Source organism: Macrobrachium rosenbergii, chromosome 57, assembly GCF_040412425.1.
Source record: "Macrobrachium rosenbergii isolate ZJJX-2024 chromosome 57, ASM4041242v1, whole genome shotgun sequence".
Classification (NCBI taxonomy): domain Eukaryota; kingdom Metazoa; phylum Arthropoda; class Malacostraca; order Decapoda; family Palaemonidae; genus Macrobrachium; species Macrobrachium rosenbergii.
In genome coordinates this window covers 12,150,440-12,176,742 of record NC_089797.1, presented here as the reverse complement: position 1 = coordinate 12,176,742, position 26,303 = coordinate 12,150,440, and the positions used below count along the sequence as shown (strand labels likewise).

At 42.0% G+C, this 26,303-nt stretch overlaps 1 protein-coding gene across 4 annotated transcripts in view; it reads right to left on the bottom strand.

Moving 5' to 3' along the window:
- LOC136837009 (uncharacterized) overlaps positions 1-26,303 on the bottom strand; it is a 67,121-nt gene that overhangs the window by 31,409 nt on the left and 9,409 nt on the right. For all 4 annotated transcript variants that reach the window (XM_067101541.1, XM_067101542.1, XM_067101543.1 and 1 more), the window contains one exon: positions 8,016-8,133. In XM_067101541.1, the coding sequence (XP_066957642.1) occupies positions 8,016-8,133 (118 nt within the window). The remainder of the gene's footprint in view (positions 1-8,015; positions 8,134-26,303) is intronic.

Here is a 26,303-nt window from a genome sequence, read left to right as displayed (position 1 = left end):
CTGCTCGTAGGGTAGACACCCATGAGAACGGAGGCTCTGGGTAACAATAGTAGCCCCAGATGGGGCGTAACAACGCCCACCTGGGGAAAAGATTAATTCTCCAGGTGAAACCGTTCATAAGATTTTTCAGCTCAAGGCGGAACGGGCAAGCCTGACTTACACCCTGTTTCAGCTTCCGAAAATTGACTCCGGAAGCTTAGGGAGCTGTACGCTGAATAAATTAGAAGCGTAGTCCGGGGTTAGAAGATTCACTGTGAATGTATCTGTGATATCTGTCTCCCGGAAATGCCTCAGCGATACATTTTCAAAACAAGCCTGTTGATAAGAGGGGCTACATTCGGAGCACAAGGGGTAAGAAACAGGGCTCTCCAAGAGAGCACGGTAAGACCCCACAGCTGGCGTGAACTTGGAATTCTCCGCCTGCCACTCCGTTAGAGTCCTCAGGAGACGATGTGTCCAGCCCCCAGCTGAGGGCCCACTTATGGATCCTGCCAGACAGATGCCATGCTCGTTCTGACAGTCTGGTAAAACCCGGATAAGAGGATACCAGACCGGAAGGGAAGAAATGCCCTTCCACCAACCTCCGTGTGCCCACACCCCGACAGGAGGGTGCCTTCATGCTGGGAAGCATAAAGGGAAGGCACCAAGATTCCCCAGACTGGAGGGGAAAAGAGGTGGAGATGTCCGAACGATAGAATTCGAACGGAGCAGGACTTAACAGGTGATCCATTGACAATGAGTCTTGAGATTAATCTCTTGGGATTTAAGCTCCTGGGAAAGGGAAGGCATGGACCATGACGTAGATAGTTAGTTAATAGGTTGACAATGACCCTCATAACGAGCTCCTTATAAGGAGACCCGTAAAAGAGTTTTCTTGGTTTAAAAAAGGGTGGTCTTTTTTTTTTTTTTTTTTTTTTTTTTTTACTGACTTCACCTTAGGGACGGTAGACCAGGAACCGTCGAAAAGGGATGAGAAGGTAACGAATCCCCTAAAGGAAAAGTTTGCCTCACCTAATTCCGAGCTAAGCGGAAAAGGCTTGTCTCAATTATTCCCGCACCTACTTATCGCTCCGGGCGATGTTCACAGGTCCGAGAAGCGAGACAGAAGGCCGCAACGTCTTCAGAAAACTCTCCGTAACCAATTAACTTGAGGCGAAGAGTTACGAGACTTGCGGCCGGCCTCCAGGAGGGGAAAAATTAGAACCCCAGACACCGGAGGAACAACTATCAATAATTTATATAAGACGGAGTTTGCGAAGGAAAAACCGATAGGTGTATATGAAACCTACCAATTTACCGAGAATCTCGCCGGAAACGGAGTTTGGCGGAGGAAATCGATAGGCGTATATGAAACCTACCGATCCACCGAGAATCTCGCCGGAGAGAGCCCAAACACCGAAAGATTAACTATTAATAAGCCACAAGAGGCGGAGAACCGATAGGTTTATATGAAACCTACCGAATTAACGAAATCCCGCCGGAGACGGAGTTCAAAGAGCGACTATTAATAAGCCACATGAGGCGGAGCTTGACGGAGGTAAAACCGACAGGTATATATGAAACCTACGGATTCATCAGGTAGCCTGCTTGGGAGAGCATAGCGTAACGCGCAACCTGCCGGGTGCCAAACGACTAATAATAAGCCAAAGGAGGCGGCGTTTGGCGGCGATAAAACCGACTGGTGTAAATAAAACCTACGGATTCATCAAGTAGCCTGCTCGGAGAGAGCATAGCGTACTTTACAACCTTCCGAGTCAAGAATAAGTCACATGAGGCGGAGTTTGGCGGAGACGAAACCAACAGGTATATATAAAACCTACGGGTTCATCAAGAAGCCTGCTCGAGGAGAGCATAGCGTTTTCATAACCTTCCGTGCCAAACTATAAATCCAAAACAGACTGCGACCGAATGGGAGCTATAGACTCCGTGACCGCTGGTTTGTTGTAGGATAGCGGAGCATTCCTGCACTCGACAAAACCAGTCGAAAACGTATGAGAAAAAGGCATGCTGGAACGGATGCCGGAGCAGAGTACTGTAGCAGCCAAAGCCTAGTCAGACCAGGAAAACCCCCGGAGAAAACCGGGCTAACAGGACAAAACTCATAGACATAAAAACAGAGTCAACGGAACATTCCGAAGCGATCATGTTTGAACAAAATGTGGGAAGGTTATGAACTGTTCGGAAGTGGGCGCACTCCGAGCCAAGAGAGGAAAACCCGGAGGAGGATATCCTGAACGCAGTGATAGCGGTGGGGAATAAACGCCACCGCTAAACACTAAAACCGCCGTAGCAGTAAGCAAGGAGAGCGCCCAACAAGATAACGAAACACCGAACAGGTAGTAGCAAAAGGAGGGGGAACGCCAAAGTAAATAAAGCAGAAGACAGTTAGGTGGAGAACGCTAACTGGCCTCGTATGAGATCCCAACAGTGAGGTGCGAACATGTAGGAAGCACCACGAAGGGAAATAGTCGACGTAAAAGGAAGGGGGAAGGATAGGCCAGGAGGTTGGTAACCCAAAGCAGCGACCAGGGGTGGGACAGCACTCCCCGGGCGCCCAGAGATTCTCATAGATCCCCTCGCTATGTAAGCTGTGTCGCACGACAAGAGCGAGAGAAAAAGAGAGGAAGGGCAAAAACCTCTACGGCCAGGAGAGCAATGAAAGATAAAAGGAGTGTGAACAGGAGTGGGGAGAGCACTCCTGGTCACCTCCAGGTCCAGGTGGAGTGCCAACTCAGACACACCAAGGACAATCAATCAATGCAGAGGGAGGGGATTTAGGCTACGACATAAAATAAGGATAATTGCTCTCAAGCCTTGGAAAGTTAACAAACTTGAAAACAAACCAAGGGGAGAGAGAGAGCAAAGGATAAAAGGGAGAGAAGGGGACTCTCAAACCACAAAATAACATATATATAGTCGGTAAAAGAAGTGTGAACAGGAGTGGGGAGAGCACTCCCGGTCACCATTGGTAACAACCCAAAGAAGGATTGAACTAGGATAGGCTACGCAGGTAAACCCTCGCTATTCCAGCTTAACTTATTAGGAACATTAGCCTAAGTGAAAAGCCGAAACAGGGAGAGGGTGGACGTAGGCAATATATCCAAGTCAAAACCAAACAAAGGGAAGCACCAGACATAAAACACACATGTACAGAACGAGATCACCGACATGAAACTCATACGTACAGATCGAGATCGTCCCCTCCTAAACGAATTTTTCCCCGAAGGGAAAAAGTGTTACAGCCAACCCCTAGGCTAACCTAACTGAGGCGATGTAAAGGAAGGAAGCCTAGGAGAGGGGTAAAGGCTACAAATAACTCAAAAAAAATCATAATAAAACAAAAATTGTCTGTAAGGTACATGTAGGAGGATAGGCAGGCCCAACACGACATGGACGTGAAGGGACATGACCGACCTCCAGTTAAATGAAAGTATCCCAAAATTCAAAAGCATCCAAGCACAAGGTCAAAAATTAAATGTAACAATGAAAATCATGTTCCCATACACTTAGAGAAGTGAGTCTAAAACAAGGCAAAATGAAGCCAAAATAAGAAGCGAATAGGCCCGAGGGGGAACCAAGTAGCCTAAACAGCAAGACAGCACTTGATCAGGAAGGGAACACAAAATTCACAAAATAAACAAAATTATGAAAACAAAGTAAAAACCGTAACAGTACCAATGAAAATAAGATCCCCAAAGGCTAAGAGAAGTGAGTGACAAAAATAAAGCATAATGAGGCCATGATAATAAGCGAATGGGCTCGAGGGGGAAGCTCGTAGCCTAAACGCACAACAACATTTCTCGTAATGAAGCCACGATAAAAAGCGAATGGGCCCGAGGGGGTAGCTCGTAGCCTAAACGCTAAACATCACTCCCGTAAAGAAGCCATGATAAAAGGCGAATGAGCCCGAGTGGGTAGCTCGTAGCCTAAACGCTAAACATCACTACCATAATAAAATCACTCTCGTAATGAAGTCATGATAAAAAGCGAATGGGCCCGAGGGGGTAGCTCGTAGCCTAAACGCTAAACAGCACTTCTCGTAGTAAATGGGTACAGAACAAACAAAAATTAATCAAACCCACTAAAGATAGGGATCATTAATGGTAAAATATCCCAAATAAAAAGGGATACAAATAAAAAACACAAAACAAATATGCCGATCCAAGACCAAGAGAGGTCAAGAGACGACGTGAGAGGAGATCGAGACGGGCGTTATAAATTCCTTTAATTATTAAACTAAAGGAAAATAAGAAGCCTCAATCGCCTAAAAAACAACAAAACACTGGTACTCAAGTAATTGAAGAAGAACCTTGCGAGGATGCCATAAAAAATCCAAAATAGAGCACAAAATAAGGAACACAACGAAATTACGTGTGAACGAAAAAACGTGCTAAAATGGAATGCGGCTAGTGTTGCCTTGTATACAGTCCGCGAGTAGTGCATGGGCTTGTATCGGCACCTCTCTCGTTGGGACTTTTGACATTGGGAATCTCTATAGGATAAGGTTCCGTGTTTTTGTAGTTCACCCTTTTCCATACACGACTCCATCTAGTGGAGCTCGCTCTGGGGGTAGTAACTCCAGCATTTCATTTAGCTTTCTCTGGTATCTAGCAACGGAATTACCTAGAAATAAGTGCTGAATGGACTATTTCACCGGGTGACACGGGACCCCGATCCAGAAATATAACTGTAATTACAAAATTCGTACGTGATACGTATTTTAAACAAACAAATATCTTTCCCTCATCTTTTGAGAAGCTCGAAGGCAAAGCTGTCAGACATGTCACTTTAACATGAAAAGAAGGGGGAGTCAGAAGGGGGAGTGTTGCTGATTAGCGGGTCAAAGGTTTCTTACGTAATTCTCTCTCTCTCTCTCTCTCCCCCCGTAATAATTCATTAAAAATTTCACTCTCTTAAATAAGGACAACTGTTTCTCTCTCTCTCTCTCTCTCTCGTAGTTAGCGCAACCTACGTATTACTGTTTCTCTGTATGTCTTTACCTGTACTGTGGATACTGTAATTCTAAACTGATCTAATTTTACCTGTTCCATCTACAAACTGTATAAGCACTAAAACATAGAGCATTTCAGAACAAAGAGAACGAGGCAGAATAAAGAAGTTTTTAAAAACGAGATTGAGAAGACTTCTGAAAATAGATCGGTGGAATGGGGGAAGAGAGAAATAGTATACTAATCTTTACACTCTCCTATATTCTTACGTCAACCATTTATTTCTTTTGTTGAGGGTAATGTATTAAGGTAACTTTTAAATGAAATTACAATAACTTTAATTTCATTTAAAAGTTAGTTTAATACTGAATTTCCATCTTTTGATATCTAACATACAAATAACTTCTCTCTCCCTCTCTCTCTCTCATGTTATTCTCTCTGTCTCCGTAATAATTCATAAATAATTTAACTTGATATCTCTCTCTCTCTCATTCATAGTTAGCACTCACACATTTTCACAACTTACTATTTCTCTGTACGTCTTTAAACGGTACAGTAGATAGTTTAAGGAGGTCGGCCGGCTACAATACATGGAGGTATAGGACGAAAACTGCAAAATCCTGAAAAAAATATATGCGCTTTGTATGGCAATGGAGAATGTGCCTACGAAATATTTTGCCAAAATTCCTTTTAGTTTCGTAGTTACAGGGTATTTAGTAAAAGTAACTCAGTGAGCCAAAAACATCGATCCCTACAAGAAAATGTAGTATGTCTTCTGTTATCGTACATTTTTATAATTATTACATTTTATATCAAACAAATTGTGAGCAATGGCATCTCTCACAACTCCACGCATCATAACAGAGTCACAGCAGCTACCTTCCTCAGTGTGATCAGAAGAGTCATGAGGGGTGCACATCATTTTTTCACCTCTGTCATTCGATCACTTTTACGTCTGTTTTTCTTTCTTTTGGCAAAAATTCATCATGCCAAAGAGGAAAAGACAAGCAAAACATCTTTTATCCCTACAAGAGAAGAAGATGAGCTCCAAGAAGAGTTCAAGAACCGATAATATTAGTGGAATTAGTGAAAGAGAGAGTGGAGTACTATTGCGGAGGGAGGGTCGGCTGGCTCGCCTCAGTGCCAGGCTAAGCCTGACCTTGAACTCACTCCCTTCTACATCCACTGCTGGTGCTTTCACGTACAAGACTCGTATTGGTATACGCACGTCATTGCTGGAAAGCGAAGGAAGTAGCAACAATAGCGAAGATATTGATGAGGAAGATAATGAACTCGTTCTCATAAGTAGAAAAAGATTGCGAGAGATTTGTGCTAAAAGATTGCCTGGGTCCACATGTACAAAAAATTATATAGTGCAATATGAAAACAATGGTTTTGAAACAACAATTAAAATAAAACCTGGCCACAGTGAGTAGCTTGGGCAGCTATGACACCCTCTCGTAAGAGAATAATACCCTGCAGCAGGAAAAGGCGGGGGGGGGGGACCAGGAGCCTAAAGAAGCAAGATTTTTAGCAAATGGATCTTCATTTATGATTAAATTATGATAAATAACATAATTTTGGTTTATTAATACCCAAAAATGATTACAACATCCACAACTGTCATGATTTATTAACATTGTCTTTGTAGAAATACAAAGAAAAACTTTGAACGCCCGTATCTCAAAACTATACTTTTTGACCTTCAAAATCTATCTCCTCCCTCAGTTTTAAAGCTATAGCATTGAAATTTGGTACATAGCTTCGTAAGACGTTCTAGAACAATAAAATGAAGCCCTTTTTAAAATTTTTTTATCATAATTTTTTTTTATGTGATTGTTTGCATGATTTTTCGAGTTTTTTTTTTTACCCAAACTAAAAAATTCATATCTAGCAAAAAAATTACTTTTATAAAAAAAACTCTTCATTTTATTGGAGGTCTACTTCAGGTCTATTTATGGTAGTAATCTCAGGTCTTAATATTAAGTATCCAGGGAGGAGATAGATTTTGAAAAATGGTTATTTTTGGGATAAATCGCGCTGGCGTCACAAAACCAAAGGTCAGATGCAAAAATCATATGCGGTCTGGAGATGTCCTAAGCCCCCCTATTAAGTGGTATGAATGTTAAAGTCCTGCCCTTAAAAAACGGTAGTAGCCGGCCGACCCCCTTAAATTGATCTAATTTTACCTATACCATCTACAAAGCGTAAATGTGCTAGTGTGGCAAATACGTTCTAAAACATAGAGACATAATAACTAAGAGTTCTATTAGTCAAAATAAAAAACACTGTTTGTTCATGAAAAAGTGTTTCAGAACAAAGAGAAAGAGATGCAGAATAAAGAAGTTATTAAAAAGAGGTTGAGAAGACTTCTAAAAATAGACCAGTCGTAAGTGGAGAGAGACAGAAATTCTCTTCCAACTCTCTACCTTTATGTCAACCATTTATTTCTTTTTTTATGGGTAATGTATTAAGCTAACTTTTACAAGAAATTACAGTAACTTTAATTTCATTTAAAAGTTAGCTTAATAATTTTGGAGCATAGTTAGGGTCATACTGTATTTATGTTAAACCTTAGCATTTTTTGAGACTAGCAGACTTACACAAAAATTCGCCTTGTGCGAGGGGTTCTGGGACCTAACCTCGCATAAGTTCAGGGTATGACTGTGCACATTATTCGCAGAAAATTCGCCTATTCGTGGTATTTTGCATAGAGAAATATTCACTAATTAATGTATCTTCATATAATTTTTGTGACTAAATGCATTTTTTGTGATAAAGCTATTAAAATACTCAGGTATAAACACCTTTAGAGGGTTTTTTTTGGTGTCTGGACTATCAAAATATGCAGTTATAAGCATTTTTAGAGGGGTGTCAAGTATTCGCGGAGTTTAGCTATTCGTGGGGGTTGTGGTGTGCATCCCCCGCATATACAGTGGGTCGACTGTATTTTGAAGACTTAGTTCTTAAGAGGGCATTTCCAGTTCCTAAAACCTGACCAATGAAAACTGACTGATTCCATAACGAAAACATGCATTTTTTTCCTTGAAATTGTAAAATATTTACCTGGATGTATGTGAAGGCTCACAAAAAATTAGTTCTGCTCCATACCCCCTTATTGCATCACACTTGATTTTTGGGGCATCGCGAGGTATTACAACACTACAACTTAACCCTGCACACTCTGAAATAATAAGCATCCTAATATAACTGATCAAGAATTTTGAAACATGCTTCTACAACATGAAATATTTAATACATAATCCTAGTAGTTATGTTAACTATACTGTATCTACATATACTTACTAGTGATAATATAACTTATATACTATCATTTTTCAAAATCTTGTACCAATTCAAATTAGAAGAAAGTATTATTAACAGCAGCACTAATTTCATCATCCATAACTTAGCTGGAGAATGTAAAAAAACAACAGGTAAAATACCCACCTGTAAAAAAAACCTGGATAGGGCAAACTTACCAATGCACTCTTATCGGAACATCACTTCATTTTTAAGTCCGTCGATGAAGGACACCTATTCTGTTTAATAATTCACTGACCTAAAACTCCATCAAGTAGACTTCTTAATGGAATTAACAACTGAAAATACAATATAGTATGCAGCGTCACTTAACAAGATAATTTACAAACTAAAAATAAAAATACTGCAGCATGTAAATTTAGAGCATAAAGGAACCAATGCCTTTCTCTTAAAATTAGAGAAATTCTAAAACAACTTTCTGTACTTTTCTTTAAAGCACTGCTTTTAGAACAAAACTACTGTAATGTATTCTAACATGCATTTTCTATAAAACACTTAGCAAAAATTGAAAATAATGTACATAAGAGTGAGTGTTTTGCTATACAGTTAACTTTAATTTCTTTCATATGGATTTTCAAAGCCTAAGGTGAACACAATCTCAAACCAATGGTAAAATGACATTTTTATAATAAAATAAAGTTTTATATATACTTGCCAAATAATTACATAGCTATAGTTTCTACTTACGCGGCAGCTCAAAATTCGAAATTCGCGGTAGCGCTCTTTTGTTTTGAGTGTAGGTGTGTTGCTCCGCCCACTTTCGGGGAAGAATAGGTACAACTTAGCTAAGGAGCTCAATTCGTTTATGCTCTATGTCCATGAGAGGGGAGGAGGGCGGGCTCTGATCATGTAATTATTTGGTAAGTATATATAAAACTTTATTTTATTATAAAAATGTCATTTTTATATATGTAACTTACCAAATAATTACATAGCTGAATCCCACATTGAGTGGAGGTGGGATGAATGGACATATATATACTACCCAAAAAAACTACTTGATATGGGGATAATTTGGGATAGCAAATTAGCTAGCATCTTGGAATGCTTGTTGAAACCTTACCTGGCGAGGAGCAACAGCAGACGGGTACTGCCTCTGGTCGTAGCTCCTCTCGACCTGTAGCGGTGTGGCGGTAGAGCCAAGAATCACCTCTACTGAGTGGGTGCTTTGCAACGGGAGGTCAATCGCAGGTTGCCAAAGCTAAAAATCCAATGGGTCACATAATGATATGTGGATTGCCCTTGCCCTGGGCGCAGTACAATAGAATAACTAAGACCAGATAAAATCAACCTACACCATACAACCTTTTATCCAAAACCATAAAAACCAATTGATGACACTGAAGATCAGTGTACATCAAACTTCCCAAGAAGTACGACTGCCCTTATTCAAGGAGAGTGGATAGAGGAAAAGGTAAGGCGTTCCTCCTATCCTTCGTCCCCCAATACCATGCCAGCTGCGAAAAACGGACCTAAAGTACTGCATTTTTCATACACTGTCTCAACGTCCCGTAAATAAAACATGGCAAACACTGACTTGCACCTCCAAAAAGTTGTTTGTAAAATCGAAGAGAGAGACAGGTTTCGTTTAAAAGCCAAAGACGTTGCCAAAGCTCTTATTTCATGAGCCTTTACTTTGCACAAGGGAAGTAAATCGTCTTGAACTCCCGAATGTGCTTCCGAAATTACGGATCTTAAAAAGAATGACAGTGCATTCTTGGATAAAGGACGGTTGGGATTTTTAACGGAACACCAAAGATTAGGGGCCAAACCTCTAAGGTTTTTGGTTTTCTCAAGGTATACTCTTAGAGTTCTTACTGGGCAGAGGACATTCTCTTGCTCGTCTGGGCCTAATACTTCTGAGAGGCTTTTGATAAAAAAGGAACGAGGCCAAGGATTAGCAGGATCCTCGTTTTTGGCCAAAAATTCTAAAGTTAATGAGTATACTGCATTGCCTTATGAGAAGCCTATCCTTTTGTCAATGGCATGAAGTTCACTGGCTCTTTTGGCTGTGGCAAGTGCCACCAAGAATAAAGTCTTCTTCGTAAGATTGCGAAGAGACGACAACTCTATCGGTTCAAACAGTGGACCTGAAAGCCAGCTGAGGACCACGTCCAAATTCCAAGAGACTCCTGCGAGTTTAGCTTGCTTACTGGTGTTGAAATGTTTAATTAAATCAGTTATGTCTTGGTTGGAAGACAGGTCTAATCCTCTATGTTTAAATACTGAACTCAGCATCGCTCTGTAACCTTTGATGGTCGATGTTGAGAATCCTTTCGCCGTTCTGAGGAATAAAAGAAAATCAGCGATTTGAGTTATAGAAGTTTTAGAAGAGGAAATTCCTTGTTCTTGGCACCACTTCCTAGAAACTGTCCACTTGGATTGGTAGACTGCAGAGGAAGATTGTCGTCTGCAGTTAGCAATAGCCTCTGCAGCCTTTCTTGAAAATCCTTTCGCTCTGACAAGTTCCCTGACAGTCTGAAGCCTGTCAGAGCGAGAGTGGATAACCCTTGATGGTATCGGAGGAAGTGTGGCTGTCTGAGAAGACTTTTCCTCTGAGGAAGTAGTCTTGGAAAGTCTGTCAGAAGGCTCAAAAGATCAGGAAACCACTCTTTGTGTGGCCAAAAGGGAGCGACTAGTGTCACTGACACGTTGACGTGAGAATTGAACTTCCTCAGCACTTCCCTCACCATGCTGAAGGGAGGGAAGGCGTAAAGGTCTAGATTCGACCAGTCCTGCAACATGGCATCTGTTGCCCATGCTTGTGGGTCCGGGGCTGGGGAGCAATATAACGGAAGCCGATTGTTCCTCGACGTCGCGAACAGGTCTATTAACGGTTTTCCCCACAATCTCCACAGGTCGGTGCATACCTGTGGATTGAGTGACCATTCCGTCGGTAGGACCTGTTTTCCTCGACTCAATTCGTCCGCCAGGACGTTCAATTTGCCGTGAATGAACAGAGTCACTAAAAGTTTCGTTGCTCCTTGCCCAAAGAAGAAGCTCCTTCGTCGCTTCGTTTAGAGTGAAAGAATGAGTCCCTCCTTGGTTCTTGATGTACGCTAGTGCGGTCATGCTGTCCGAATGCACCGCTACAGTTTTGTGGTAGGTTATCGTTGCAAAATGTAGAAGTGCAAGATGAATTGCTTTTAGTTCCTTCACATTGATGTGGAGGTTTCTCTCGGAAGGAGACCAAGTTCCTGATACTTCCATGTTGTTGAGGAGGGCTCCCCAACCCAGATCCGAAGCGTCGGAGAATAACGTTAAGTCGGGGTTCGTTGGAGTTAGAGACATTCCTGCCGAAAATCTGTCTTTTGCCAACCACCATCTGAGATCCTCTTTTATCTGGGGAGTGATGTTGAAAATGAACGAGTCCGGAAAAGACTTCCTGTTCCAATTGGCTTTGAGGTAGAACTGAAGTGCTCTTGAATGCAATCTGCCCAATGGAACGAACTTCTCGATTGATGAGAGAGTTCCAAGAAGACTCATCCATGCGTTGGCTGAGCACGAGTTGCGAGTCACGAAGTCCTGGACTTTCCTTCGGCAAGCGAGTACTCTTTGATGGGATGGAAAAGCCCGAAAACTCCGAGAGTCTATCACTATCCCCAAATAGAGAATAGACTGAGTGGGGACTAATTGCGACTTCTTGAAATTTATCAAAAGTCCTAATTCTTGGGCGAGGCGAAGTGTTTTCCGTAAGTCCTCCGTGCATTGATAATTCGATGGGGAACGAAGAAGCCAGTCGTCCAGGTACAGAGAGATGTTTATCCCTATTAGATGAAGCCACTTCGTAAGGGGCGCAAGTACCCGGGTGAAAACTTGAGGGGCCGTGGATAGCCCGAAGCAGAGTGCCCGAAACTGGAAGACTCTGTCCTGGAACACGAATCTTAGGTACTTCCTGGAGTCCGGATGAATTGGGATATGGAAGTAGGCATCTTGCATGTCGATCGTGACCATCCAGTCTCCCTGATGGATGGCTGACAAAACTGACTGATTCGTCTCCATTCTGAATTTCGTTGTTTGAACGAAGCGGTTCAGGGCACTGACGTCCAGGACAGGTTTCCATCCTCCCGATGATTTGGGAACCACGAAGAGACGGTTGTAAAATCCCCTTGAGTTCACATTCCCTACTATTTCTATTGCTCTCTTTTCCAGAAGGGCTGAAACTTCTCGAGATAGGGCAGAAAACTTCTCTGAGTTTACTGAGTAGGCTGCTAAGATGATTGGAGAGGTTACTAATGGAGGTTTTTCCTCGAAGGGGATTGTATAACCTTCTCTTAAAACTTTCAGTACCCACGGTTCCACATTTCTCTTCTCCCATGCTGGCCAGAAATGTGACAGTCTTGCTCCCAATGGGACATGGAGGACCGAAGTCTCATTTCCTGATGTTAGACTTGAATGGTTTCCTAGATGGTTTGGAGGTTCGAAGGTTGGTTCTCGGACGGGACTGTAGACGGCCTCTACCTCCTCAAAAGGGATGTTTTTGCAGTGGTGACGACGTCCTAATAGTTGCAGTAGAGGTTGTTCTCGTAGGAAAATACGATCTCTTGGTGGATTGAGTGATGAGATCTTGGGTAGACTTCTTCTGAAGATCGACTGAAATTCGATCTATTACATCTTGAGGAAAAAGGTTATCCTCGACTAAAGGCGCAAATAGAAGCGAGGAACGTTCTGACGGAGTGACGCCTTTAGCTGCAAAAGAGCACCACAAATCTCGCTTCTTGAGTACTCCCATAGTATAGATGGTAGCTAGCTCTACTGCTCTATCTGCGCATCCCAAAACACCCAGCCAGTCCGATGCGAAGTTTTCTTGAAGTGATGCACAGTCTTCTATCTTCTTAGTCAAGGCTCCTATAGTCCAGTCTAAGAAACTAAAAATCTCAAATACTTTAAAAACATCTTTGAGAAGGTGGTCCAATTCAGAGGATGAAAAAAGAATTCTTGCTGAAGCGAAGGCCGAACGATGAGAAGCAACGATAATACTGGAGAAGTCTCCTTGAGAGGGGCAGCGCCTCCCAGGACGGAGCTTCCCCGTTGCATAAGCCAGATACTTCTGTCTTACCAAGCGAGAAGGAGGAGAACAGAAAACCGCCTTCTTGGCTTTCCTTTTCTCTGCAAGCCAGGCATCCATACGGCCAACTTTCTTCGAAGACGAAGACAACACCAGGCGTGGAAGTCTGGTGGTACCTGGAGGTTGACGCATGCCGAGGTAAGCTGAACCCGGCGATAAAGGAATGACCGGGGAGAAGGACGACGGGTAGCAGACCAGGAAAAACCTGAGTAGAGCCGAGTAATGAGAGGTGGGTTGCTCCTCTTCTACAGGATCTTCGGCGGACAAAACAGGAGATCCTGGAGGTTCTATGGGGTCCTGTGCGGTGTCCTGTACCGCTGGAGTTGGTTTCTCAAGAAGGCTCAACACTTTGTCAAGCCGGAGTTGAAGTGGCGCCAAAGAAGGGTCTATAGGGACTGAAGGAAATTCTTGCTGAGAGGTCACGACCGCATGAGAAGAAGGGTTGATTGAAGATGCGCCACCCACAACTGGGCACATACCCGCTGAAGAAGCAAAAGTCCTGTCCGTGGACGCTTGGTTCGCCAATAATGGGCGCTCTGGAGACTGCCATTCCCGCTCCGAGGGGGCCAACACTGGCTCTTCCGTCTTGGAAGCTGGGCGTTCCCGAACAGGTAAGGTTGGAGCAGTGCGCTCAGGTGATGGGCGCTCCGACGCTGGTGTGCGCTCAAACAATGATGGGCGCTCGGATCTTGGACGTTCGGACTTTGGGCGCTCTGAAGGAGAAAAGTCGGATCCTGAACCGTCTGTGAACTGGCGTTTACGAACATTGTCTGGGCGTTTTCTTGCGCGAGAAAGAGAGCGAGAATCTCTTGTCGGCGAGCCCGAAACTACAAGACGGGAGAGGGCTATGATCTCTCTCAGCTGCTCGCCATCAGGCGGGGAGAATCGGAGTCCATGGAAGCGCCTAGCCTTTTCAGTGGTCTAGATACATGAGAGAAACGATCACTGCGTCTCTTAGATGTGGGTGAGTCTGATCCACTTGAAGAAAGAGTGTGCGTATCCATCCTAATACCTTTCCAACGGTATTCATCCGCAGTCTGGGATCGGTGGACAACGGGTTCGGATGAGGCGACGACTGCCCGTGGGCAAACCCCACCGACCTCCCTTGGACTGTCAGTTTGCTTCCTCCCATGTTTGCAAGGGGAGTTTAGCAGGGACCTTGGTCTAGGAGCATCGGTGGGACGAACAGCCGCCCCCTCCACTGACACATCACTTGACACAACACTATTAAATTTGTCCATTAGGACTTTCACAGAATTCCCAATTTGGGACACAGTATTTACAAGTAAATTAAATTTCTGGTCTACCCGAGCTTCTAAGCTGGCAATGGCATTGGGTTCAGCAGAATAAGAATTAGGTACAGGAGTGATGGGAAAAGCTGGAGGGCTGGAAATGGGAGAAAAAGCTGTCACAGGCGTCGAAGGGATAGGTAAAACATCAATATCTTCCCTTGAAGAATGGCCCATACTAGCAGAAGCCTTAGCTTCGGCCCTAGCTGTAGCTTTCCTAATTCTGTCCCTTTTCAATTTGTCTAAATGAGACTGCAAAGTTTTCCATTTACCCTGATCCCAGTCTTTACATTCGTCACAAGTCAAATCAGGGGAACAAATTTGTTCCCTACAAGTACAACAAATTGTATGTTGGTCGTATTTTACCAACGTGAGTCTAGTTTTGCAGCCTTTGCTGCAGTACCTAAAGCTGGATAAACTAGAGTCAGACATAATGTTCAAGAATTCCAAATGAATAAATACCACTCAAATTGTCCAAAAAACTAGCTAAGCTAATAGCTGCGCTACCAACAAAAGAGTACTTCACCAAAGACGATCTCCGACATTCGGTGAAAATGAAAACAAGAGCTGCTAATAACTGGTGTTCAGTCATTAACCGGCAGAAACGAATTGAGCTCCTTAGCTAAGTTGTACCTATTCTTCCCCGAAAGTGGGCGGGGCAACACACCTACACTCAAAACAAAAGAGCGCTACCGCGAATTTCGAATTTTGAGCTGCCGCGTAAGTAGAAACTATAGCTATGTAATTATTTGGTAAGTTAAATATATAAAAATTACTTTTAACTGCTACCCAAATGTCAACTCATGCAACGTGAAGAGAAGGAAACAATAAAATATAATTCTTTATAACATTAAATTTCATGAACAAAAACTTATTTTACTTGAGCCATGATGCAAAAAAGCTGACTGCTGAGATCCAGTGCAAACAGGAACAGAGGGGAGTTTAATTAGTACATAAGACCTGTCTTACATCACTATCAACCTTGTGAACTAAACTGGTAATCTTGCATCAATATCAGTTTGAAGGGCTTATACTTTTGTTGAAATAAACATTTAAATTTTAAAAATTTGTTTATGCTGAACAGCTTTTTGTGAAGGAGAACACCAAAAGATTCATAAACACGCACAATGGTAAATCATGGAGGTCTTAGGAGTTAGGTGAATTGGGAAGTGGTCAAATATTCTCTTAATGACCAAATAAAATCTAAATGCATGACAAAAGAGCATAAAATTGTCTACAACATCATTATACAAAATCAATGGGCTGATGTTTATAATATTTTCTATTTACCCTCCAGTACTTTACCACCCCACATAAGATTACAAGCATTGAAATCACCAAGACATAGGACAGGAAAGGGAAGGTGTATTAAATTCTGACTATCACTTTCACTGAAGTCACATGGGAAGGAAGATGCCGACAGCAAATGGTCAGATGTTTGAATAAAATTGATAGCCACAGCTGAAAGCCTTATTTACAATAACTGCAGAACTTTTATGGACAGTCACCAAGATGAAGAAAAGGTGGAAAATGGCATCATGCATTACAGGATTGAAAGGAGGACTGCCTGTCATGGTCTCGCGTAAGTACATAATTCCTGGATTATGATCATGAAGCATATCCTTGATATGCTCTCCTCTAGCTCTCAGACCCTTCGTCCCAATAAAAAATGTTTGACCTTAATATAAAACATTACTAGCATTCTATTTTAGAAATGTAGCACTGGAAGAGGTGCATGGTGGGATTAAAAATTTTGGTTTAACCTCTTCTTTAGGAGGAAGAGAATCTCCAGTATATGCTAAGCAGCAGAAAATACTTTGGGGTCTCTGGTTGTGAAAGGTTTAAGACTGAAGATTTGGTAATCTTGAGAAATGGGATTTGTGGTAACAGCAGGAAATTCAGTAAGAATAGCGCAAGAATTTGCTGGCTTTAGGTTAGTATCCTAAGGCAAAGTAAGTCTTCCCTGCTTATTAATGGGAGATACTAAGACATTTGAAAAAACCCTGATCAAATTGTCAAGTTATGTGGTCCTTCAACTGCCATCACTATGTTACGTTATCACAGTCAACAGGTGTCTGACTCAAGTTGCCAGTCCCAACAATGAAATGAACAGTTTTTTCCTTCGGCATTCATATGCTTTATCTTGGTTTTAAATAATGTAAAAGTATCAGGTGTCTGATATCTTTCAACCATACAAGAGAAGAGGCTCCCATCACTGCTGAATGTGGCATTGTACCATATAACTGACAAACTGGGGATGAAATGGTTGATATGCATAAAACAAACACCAATCATTATGACAAAAATAGCCATTCCTCTCTTCTCATAGGAAGAGGAACAGGAACTGGAACAAGTACGTGAGTTACAATTTGATAACTATTTAGAATGTACCAGAGGCATTAATTGCTAATCATTAACCCTCAAAGGACCGGCTAAATATATATTAAACACACCCCCAGACTGGGCAAACTCTAGGGTTGGCCAATTTCAGAAATAACACATCAATGGAAAGAGAAAGATATGCAAATGCACATGGTGTAAGAAAAAAATGTCAAAAAATTTTTCCCTACCTTCCACGGGAAGTTGAAAGTGACTATTTACAAACCTGTGTGGGGCCTCTTTTACAAGACACTCGTAAAAATATGCTAATTTTACCAAGTTATACATGTTTCTTTCTGATAATTTATTTTATTTTATTTTGTAAAATTATAATTACAGCTAACACAATATCATAACAGATAAGAACTAAAATCAGTAACAAATTCTGAGTATATTTGTTGTAAAATAAAATATGTACGAGATTTACTGAGATGGGGAGATGCAGTAACGTTTTGTGAGGTATACATGTTTTTTCTGATATTTCTTTATAATTCTGTTTGCAAAATTACAATTTTATGGCTGACATAGTAATCAGAAAAGATAAGAACTAAAACCAACAGCAATCCCTAGGTATATTTATGAGCAAATAAATAAAAAGACATTATTGGATAGAGAAGGGCAATACACTCCCCCATCAAGTCTTAAGGCACACTGTGCTGAGCTACACAGTTGCCATAAGTCATTTATCGACCACTGAAGTGCTATGAACATCTTTCCTGCTAAATTCATCCAAATCATATGGCACACAGTGTTAGTACTCATATGAGTTAGCCCATCCATCACTCAAAACCAGCTATAGATACTCATATAATGATGCCCATCCATTAAGGGTTAAGGTTACTGAGTTCAGGAAACTCAAATCTATCATTGCAAAGATGCCAGTTTAACATAAAAAGCAAATACTAAAATCATGTTATGAAGCAATTATCTCACCTACTGAGAAGAATTAGCACCATCTGGACCAATTTCCTTATTGATCTCAAAAAAAAACAAAAGTTCAGTACTAATTAAAATATTAAATTAATTGAACCAATTACATAAGTAAAGGCAAGACCCATATTAACAAAGACACCTTTGCCCTTGTCAGTCCTTGACCTGAAACCAAATATGGCCACAGTAACAGTGATGAACTGGACCAGCACAGCAAGATGTAAATGACTAGTCATGCTGGGTCAGTAGAGCAAGAAAAAATAGAGGGCTGGGATGGCTCCTCAGATAAGTCCACGACCAGAGTGCAGTTAATGTAAAAATTAATACAAGTGAAATAATTCAATTATCACTTACAAAACACCTTTATAATCCATGTGTCTTGAATATAGGTTGTGGATAGGGTAATATGAAAATCATAAGGGTACAAACTTTCACAATTCGGTCTTCTTTCTTTTAATTAATACTTCATTGAAAGGTATCACCAGGGAGGATATCATCACCTGATGAAAGGGAGTGAATCATTAGAGACATCTAATCTGACATTACAGTGGTACAGCATAACAAAAAAATTATAACCACTACATGAAAAAATTCACTTGTACACAAGCAATATAATATATGCTACTACTGTATAAGATTATAAGAACATGTAGAATATAAGCTATAATATTACTAAAACATACAACAACATCAATATTATAAAATACGCCATTAAATGATATTTAGGTCTAAAAGCGAAGCAAAGGACAATATATCAAGACAGCAAAATTGCATATTCAGGATAATTTTGCTACATATGCAAACCTAAAATGAAATTTTTATAAAAAAAAAGTTTTATATATATACTTACCAAACAATTACACAGCTATTAGTGTCTACTTTACACAGCAGTTCAAAATTCAAAAATCGCAGTAGTGCTCTTTTGTTTTGGGAGTAGGTAGCTTGCCCTGCCCACTTTCAGGGAAGAATAGTTACAACACAGCTAAAGAGCTCAATTTGTTTATGCTGCTCTATGTCCATGAGAGGGGGGGGAGGGAGGGCTCTGATCATGTAATTATTTGGTAAGTATATATAAAATTTTATTCTATTATATAAAAATGAATAAGTAACTTCCCAAATAATTACACAGCTGAATCCCACATTGAAAGGAGGTGGGATGCATGGACATATACTACTCAAAAAATACTCAGAGATGAAGATGAGTTTGAAATAAAAAATTAGTTAGCATCATGCAATGCTTGTTGTAACCTTACCTGGTGAGGGAGCTACAGCAGGTAGATACTGCCCCTGGTTGGAGCTCCTCTCGACCCGTAGTGGCATGGCAGTAGAGCCAAGAGCCGCCTCTACTCTAGTGGGGGGGCTTTACAACAAAGGAATATACCGCAGGTTGCCAAAGCTTACAATCCAACAGAACTTATATATATTATGACCTCTCAAGGTAAGAGCTAACAACCTCTCCGGAAATCACGGTCCTTAAAAAGAAGGATAAGGCATTCTTGGATAACAGGCAACCGAGGTCCTTAACTGAACACCAGAGATTCTGAGAAGAACCTCTAATCCTCTTAGTTCTCTCCAAGTATACCTGTAATGCTCTCACTGGGCAGAGGACTGCTGGGCCCAGGATATCAGACAAGCTCTTGACTGTAAATGAATGTGGCCAGGGGTTAGAAGGGTCTTCATTCTTTGCCAAGAATCCTAAGGTCAGAGAGCTTACTGCATTCCCCTGAGAAAATCCTACCCTCTTATCAAGGGCATGCAATTCGCCCACTCTTTTAGCTGTAGCTCAGGCCATCAAAAATAGGGTCTTCCTTGTCAAGTCCCTGAGTGAGGAGGATTCCGAGGGTTCAAAAAGAGGGCCCAAAGGACATTTTAGAACTACAGTAATACTTCGATCTTACGATTCGAAAGTTCTTGCTGAATTCACACACACACTTTTTTTCACTGGAACCTAACTAATGGGCATACGCGATTTTTTTCACAGACACACGAAATTCTCGAGAAACCCTGCAGAAGTGGGTATTTAATTTTTAAGTAATTTACAAGTTTTCATGCTTTTATGTGTAAAATCTGTATGAAAAATGCATTTCATTCTTTTATGTATAAAATCTGTATGAAAAATGCATTTCATGCTTCTATGTGTAAAATCTGTATGAAAAATGCATTTCATGTTTTAATGTGCAAAATCTCTATGAAAAATGCATTTCATGCTTTCATGTGTAAAATCTCTATGAAAAACGCATTTCATGCTTTCATGTGTACAATCTGTATCGAAAATGTATTATTTTTATTTTTGTACATGCATAAATATGATGCAAAGGTAATTTCAGCACATTCACTTAGTGTACTTTTACAAGATGTGATACCCATTTGCAAAGTTACTGCACTTTTCAAAGATGATACCCCTGCAGAAAATGCTTGTTTAATGTTTGAAGTACATTTATAAGTTTTCATGCTTTTAACTGTAAAATCGATATGGAAAATTTATATCTATATTTCTCTACATAAATATCATACAAGTATTATGTCCATTCGCAAAGTCTTTGTCACAAGGACTTTACATGACCTTGAGATGAGGTGGTTCAGTCGCGCTCATTTGATAAAATGAATTCTTTAATGTAATATCAGAGATGTAACTAAGAGTTGTATGTGTCATTCTTTGAAAATTACTCTGTTCACCTCGGAGAAAAGTGCTGGTGCAATCTGTATGTGCATGTAATTACAGCACGTTCAGTTGGTGTACTTTTACAAGATGTGATACCCTGCATTTTTCAATAATGATACCCCTGTAGAAAGTGTGTATAATTTTTAAGTTTTCGTGTTTTTAGGCGTAAAATCAGAATGGAAAATTTGTATTTATATATTTGCGCATAAATCGATACAAAAGCAGTACAGTTACTTTATTACAGTATCTCTCTCTCATTCATTAAGTAGTTAGCGCTCAAACATACGTTTACAACTTATTATTCTCTGTACGTCATTACCTGTACAGTATATAATTTTAAATTGATTGAATTTTACCTGTACTGTACTACCTTCTACGAACATTATGTACATGTTTTCGATGTTTTATGGAATTCTACTTTTGTTGACTGTGACGTTTTGCCTAGTGACGCAAATAAAACGGCTTTTACTCTAAGTGACAAAGAAAACGGCATCCCATGAATTAGGGGTAACATTAGTATATCGTGCGCACCTACTGTAAATGCGCTATTATGAAACTGTGCAGTACTCAATTTTTATGTCAACCATTTACTGTATTCCTTTTTAAGGGTAATAAGCTAAATTTTAAATAAAATTATACTAACTTTAGTTCATTTAAAAGTTAGCTTTTAAATGAGCATGATTAGGGTCATATTTAGTACTTAAACTCTGGAAATAAACATTTATTAGCATTTTTAAAGACCATGCCAAACTTATGCAAAAATTCACCTTGCACGAGGGGCTCCGGAACCTAATCTCGCGTAATTTCGAGGTATGACTGTATATCCAAGTTCCATGTGACCGTCTCTTGCTTACATGTACTTAACAATTTAATCAAATTGCTGATATCTGGATTTGAGGATAGATCTATTACCCTATTTTTAAAAACGGAATTTAACATTGCCCTGTACCCCTTGATGGTAGATGTAGCCAACCCTTTCAAAGACCTCAGGAACCGTAAAAAGTCTGCAATTTGGGCTACACGTTTGAGAAGAGGAGATATTTGCTCAGACTGCAGCAGAAGATCATCGCCTACATTTCGCAATTGCTTCTGCAGCCTTTCTTGAAAAACCTTTTTCTCTGACAAGCTCCCTGATAGTTTGAAGCCTGTTAGAGCAAGAGTGGATAAGCCTAGATGAAATCAATGAAAATGGGGCTGTTTGAGAAGATTTTTCCTTTGAGGTAATAGTCTTGGAAAGTCTACTAAAAGACCTGGAAGGTCCAGGAACCATTCTTCTGCGGCCAAAAGGGAGCTACTAGAGTCATTCTCTCACCAAGCTGAATGGAGGAAAAGCATATAGGCCTATGTCTGGACCCAACCAATCCTGCAGCATCGCATCCATGCCGAGGATCCGAAGCTGGGGGACAATAAAGAGGGAGATAATGGTTTCTTGACGTTGCAAACAGGTCTACTGACAGCTTTCCCAACAATCTCCACAGGTCAGTGCACACCTGTGGATTCAGCGTCCACTCTGTCGGTAGAACCTGTTTGTCGCAACTTGATTCGTCTGCAAGGAAGTTCAGTTTGCCCTGAAAGAAGCGGGTCATAACGCTGGTCCTGTTGACTTGCGCCAAAAAAGGAAGTTCTTGACTGCTTCGTAAAGCAAAAAGGAATGTGTCTCTCCCTTGGTTCCTGACGTATGCCAGAGCGGTCATGCTGTCTGAATGGACCATGACTGTCCTATTGAAAGTTTCTGCTGCAGAGAACTGAAGGGCTAGATGTATCGTCTTCAACTCCTTTATATTGATGTGAAGGTTCCTTTTGGCTGAAGACCCCATCCTGGAAACTTCCAAATTGTTGGGTAGAGTCCCCCAACCCAGATCTGACACATCTGAATACAACATTAGGCTGGGGCTCATTGGAGACACTGACTTTCCTGTTGCGAATCTGTCCTCTACCAGCCACCACTGACGGTTCTCCTTGATTTCGGGGGTGGTGGGGAAGACAAACGAGTCCAGGAGGCTCCTCCTGTGCCAGTTGGCCCTGAGGAAGAACTGCAACACTCTGGTGTGCAACCTGCCCAACGGAACAAATTTCTTGATGGAAGAGTGTTCCCAGGAGGCTCATCACTCATTGGCTAAGCAGGACGGGCGAGATATGAAGTCTCAGACTTTCCTGAAACAGTTCTGAATTCTTTGCTGGGATGGAAAAGCCCAAAAATTCAGAGAATCTATCTTCATCCTCAAATACAGAATTGACTAAGTGGGGACTCATTGGGATTTCTTGTAATTTATTAACAACTCCAAATCCTGGGCAAGTTCAAGACTTTTCTGAAGGTCCTCTGTGCACTGGGATCTCAAGGGGGAATGTAGGAGCCAGTTGTCTAGATATAGACAAACATTTATTCCCATTAGATGAAGCCACTTCGCCAGAAGGGCGAGAACATGAGTAAATACTTGCGGGGCCATGGAGAGGCTGAAGCACAGTGCCTGAAACTGGAAGACCCTGTCCCGGAACACGAACCTAAGATACTTCCTGGAGTTCAGGTGTACTGGAACATGGAAGTAGGAAGTATGCATCCTGCATATCGACCATGACCATCCAGTCTCCCTGGTGGGTGGCTGACAGAACGGACTGGTTTGTTTCCATTCTGAACTATGTTGTTTGAATGAAGAAGTTCAGTGCACTGGCATCCAGGACAGGTCTCCATCCTACTGATGACTTGGGAACGACAAAGAGGCAGTTGTAGAACCCCCTCTGTGCTTAGATCTTTGACCAACTCCACAGCCTGCTTCTCGAGTAGGGCTGATACTTTTTGAGACAGGGCCGAAAACCTCTCCGAGCCTACTGAATAGGCCGTCAAGCTGATGGGTGAGGTTACTAAAGGAGGTTACTCCCTGAAAGGGATCGCGTAGCCCTCTTTCAAGACTTTCAGAACCCAAGGTTCTAAGCTCCTGGCCTTCCATCTGCTCCAAAAATGGAGGAGCCTGGCTCCCACCGGGACATGGAGGACAGGTATCTCACTTGCGAGATGCGGGTTTGCTGGAAGCCTTCTTGACCGGTCATACTGACCAGCGATAGGTTCTTGGTCGGAATTGAAAACCACCTCTGTTTCTTCAAAAGGACTGCTGAGACAAAGAGGAGGTCGTCCTGACAATAGTGGAAGTCAAAGGAGCTCATGCTGGAACCCTAGTCCTCTTGGTGGACTGCGCGGGTAGGTCTTGCACTGACTTCTTCTAAAGTTCGGCTGTCACTCGTTCCAGGGTTTCTTGAGGAAACAAGCTGGTTTTATCAAAAGGAACAAACAGGAGGGACAAACACTGAGAGGGAGTGACCCCTTTAGTGGTGAACAAGCACCACAAGTCCCGTTTCTTAAGTACTCCCGTAGTAAAGATTGTTGCCAATTCATGGGCGCTGTCTCTTACTGCTCTGTTGGCGCATGCAAGCACCCCCAACAAATCTGCAGCGAAATTCTCCTGCAGAGTGGCGCAGTCCTTGATTTTCTTGGCCAACACCCCTAACGTCCCATTGAGGAAACTAAGGACCTCAAAAACCTTGTAAATATCCTTGAAGAGATGATCCAACTCCGGCGCAGTGAATAAAATTCCAGCAGAAGAGAATGCAGAACAAGCTGCATCAATGAGGCTGGAGAAGTCCCCTTGAGAGGAGGAAGAAACTCCCAGGGAAGGAGCTTCCCTAGTGGAGTACGACAGATACTTCTGCCGCATCAAACAAGAAGGAGGCGTACCAAAAACTGCTTTGCTGACATTCCTCTTCTCCGACAACCAGTTGTTGATGCGTGCCAAAGCTTTCCTAGAGAAGGAGGAAAGCACCATCCGAGGCAACCTGGGAGTCTCTGCAGGCTGACACATCATAAAAGCATACCCCGGAGAAGATGGAGTAGCTGGAGAGAAGAAAAAAGGGTAACAAACCAGGAAGAATCTTAAAATAATAATTATTAATAATAATTCTACGTTGGTTGTTCCTCATCCAAGGGTTCCTCCTATCAGGAAATAGACGACATATGAGGGTTCGTAGGATCTTGAGCCACCAAAGGTGGCTTCTGAAGGAGACTCAAAATATTACCCAGCTGACACCGAGTAGGTGCCAAAGACCGGTCCTCAAAAACAGGGTACATTGCGCCTGTCATGCCAGATACTGGCTGTCCTACCTGTGGTGCCAAACCCTTGAGGACAGGTGGACGCGCTTCATTGGAAGCGCCAACAAAAACTGGATGCTCGGACACTGGGTGCTCAGACACTGGACACTCACATGAAGGGCGCTCGGACACTGGACACCCTTACACTGAATGCTCATACACCAGGTGCTCGGACTATGGATGCTCAGGCAACTGGCCCTCACGCACTGGATTCGCAGACACTGGGTGCTTGGACACTGGACACTCATACAATGGGCGCTTGGACACTGAATGCTCATACGCTGGACCCTTGGACACAGAGCTTGGACTTTTGGTGCTTGGACACTGAAGGAGCACTTGGAGCTTGGCCAGGAGACTCCCAAAAACTGCATGAGGAGAGCAGAATGCGAACCCTCTCCATAGCACGCTTACGGACAGGAGGTGAGTCGTCTTCCACCAAGGCGCTATGCCTTTTCAACGGCCTCAAAACACTAACATACCACTGACTGCACTTTTTGGGCCCGTTAGAGTCTGAGTTGCTTGACGACAACATATGCATACCCAAGCGGACGCCTTTCCAGTGGCGGTTCTCCGAGTCCTGGGGCTTATGAACAACAGTCTCGGTTGAGGAAACGACCTACACATGGGCAAACCCCACCAACCTCCCTTGGACTGACAGTTTGCTCCCTCCCAGATGAGCAAGGGGAGTTTAGCAGGGACCTCAGTCTAAGAGCGTCGGTGGGACGAGTAGCCACCCTCTCTACTAACACTGCACTTGCACCAACACTGTTAAATTTTCCATAAAGACTCTCACTGAATTCCCAATCCGAGAAACAGTATTCATTTACATAATATCAAACTTCTGATTCACTCCCGCTTCTAAGCTGGCAATGGCATTAGTGTCGGAAGAATGGGAGCCAGGATTAGTGACTGGAAAAGTCGGAGGACTGGAGATAAGAGAAAAGGCAGTCACAGGTGTTGAAGGGACATGTAAATCAGCAACATCAACTACCAGAGAATTAGCCTGATTAGTGGAAGCTTTAGCTTCAACCCTAGCAGTTGCCTTCCTAAGTCAGTCACGTTTGAATTTCTCCAAATGAGAATGCAAAGCCTTCCATTTCCCTTTATCCCAATCCTTGCATTCATTGCAATTAAGGTCTGGTGAGTAAACTTGCTCCCTACAAGAACAACAAATGGTATGGCTGTTATATTTAACCGTCGTATGTCTTGTCTTGCAGCCTGTACTGCAGTACCTAACACTAGACAAACTACGAGTCTGACATGATTGGTCAGAAACAAAGTCAAAATCGGGAAAGTCCTGAATATTAGCTAAGCTAATTAGCTACCAATAACACAGAATACTTCACTAAATGAAGAGAATGTCCAAACCATCTGGTGAAAAACGAATTCAAAGAGCTGCTCAACAACCAATGTTTAGTAACGAACTGGCAGAAACGAATTGAGCTCTTCAGCTGTGTTGTACCTATTCTTACCCAAAAGTGGGAAGGGCAAGCTATCTACACCCAAACAAAAGAGTGCTAACGCGATTTCTGAATTTTGAGCTGCCGCGTAAAGTAGAAATTAA